Source organism: Sinocyclocheilus rhinocerous, unplaced genomic scaffold (genome assembly GCF_001515625.1).
Source record: "Sinocyclocheilus rhinocerous isolate Xijiao unplaced genomic scaffold, SAMN03320098_v1.1 scaffold470, whole genome shotgun sequence".
Lineage (NCBI taxonomy): Eukaryota > Metazoa > Chordata > Actinopteri > Cypriniformes > Cyprinidae > Sinocyclocheilus > Sinocyclocheilus rhinocerous.
Window position 1 is genome coordinate 100,521 of NW_015637537.1, and position 1,221 is coordinate 101,741.

The following is a 1,221-nucleotide window of genomic DNA, read 5'->3' on the forward strand; positions in this document are numbered from 1 at the left end:
GCGTTGCGCATGCGCCGGTGAGTCTCGTGAAAACCAACGTTTGTTAACAGGAGCAAAGGAAGCAAAGTTTCCTTACTTTAGCAAAGGAAAACCAGTCTCCTCTTGGCTTATATCGAAATCCTCCGACATTCTTCTTTACAAATCTTCGTTTTGTACTTCTAATTCGTGACTGTTGCGCAACGCCGATGTCCTACGTCATCCGCCCAGAGCTGCTTCCGTGTACAACAGTGAGCACAAGCTAGATTAAATTGATTATTACGCTTTAAATATGGTTATTGTAATTCACCAATTACACTGGATGCCAACCGCCGTTAAACATTAAGAAGAAGAAGAAGAAATATGGTTACTTTTCTTACAAATACGCATCGATTCGCTACAGGAGGCCTTTGTTCACCCCCGGAGCCGTGTGAGGCACTTTTTATTATGGATGGATGTGCTTTATTTCACTTCTTTTGGACTGAAGCACTGCAAAACCCACTGCAAGTTAATTTGATGTCTCTAATTTTAATGATGTTTTTGCTTAGTTCAGTTCAATTTCAGTTCAAATTTTAGTTACACAAAGTATTTGAGTACAGTTCATAGCGTAAATTAATTTAAAAAAAAACTACTTTTAGTGGACTCCTGAAATAAATTCACAGCACTCATAAATATTGTTTTAAGGCAATTTCTCATTGGGTTTTACAGCTAATACCACTGATGAGGGCTGCAGATGAGATGAAGTGGTTGATCAATAAAAGTTTTTAAATGGCTGATTGGTAAACTCATGCATGTTCATGTTGTTTCTATTACTATAAACGTGCTGCTCATTTCTCCAGCAGCTGAATCCTGGCGAGGGCCACGAAAGGCTTCGAAGAGTCGACTCTAATCGAAAGTCCCGTAGCTTCAGCAAGCAGCCCAGCACTGGGGATTACTACAAAACCCTGGGTAGCGATACCGCAGACCAGCACCCCAACAGAGCCATGGCACCCAACGAGGAGGTAAACCTCAGATTCTGTTTCATGGTCATGTACGGTAAAATTTTAATGTTTCTTAAAGAAGTCTCTTCTGCTCACCAAGCCTGCATTTATTTGATCCAAAGTACAGCAAAAACAGTAAAATTTTGAAATATTTTTACTATTTAAAATAACTGTTATCTATTTGAATATAATTAATAATAATAATAATCAGAAATGTTTCTTGAGCAGCAAATCAGCATATTAGAATGATTTCTGAAGATCATGT

At 38.4% G+C, this 1,221-nt stretch overlaps 1 protein-coding gene across 1 annotated transcript in view; it reads left to right on the top strand.

Annotated features, from left to right (window-relative positions):
• Nucleotides 1-1,221, top strand: part of LOC107748975 (espin-like) — a 70,659-nt gene that overhangs the window by 41,136 nt on the left and 28,302 nt on the right. The window contains exon 11 of the mRNA XM_016564014.1: nucleotides 816-977. Coding sequence (XP_016419500.1) covers nucleotides 816-977 — 162 coding nt within the window. The remainder of the gene's footprint in view (nucleotides 1-815; nucleotides 978-1,221) is intronic.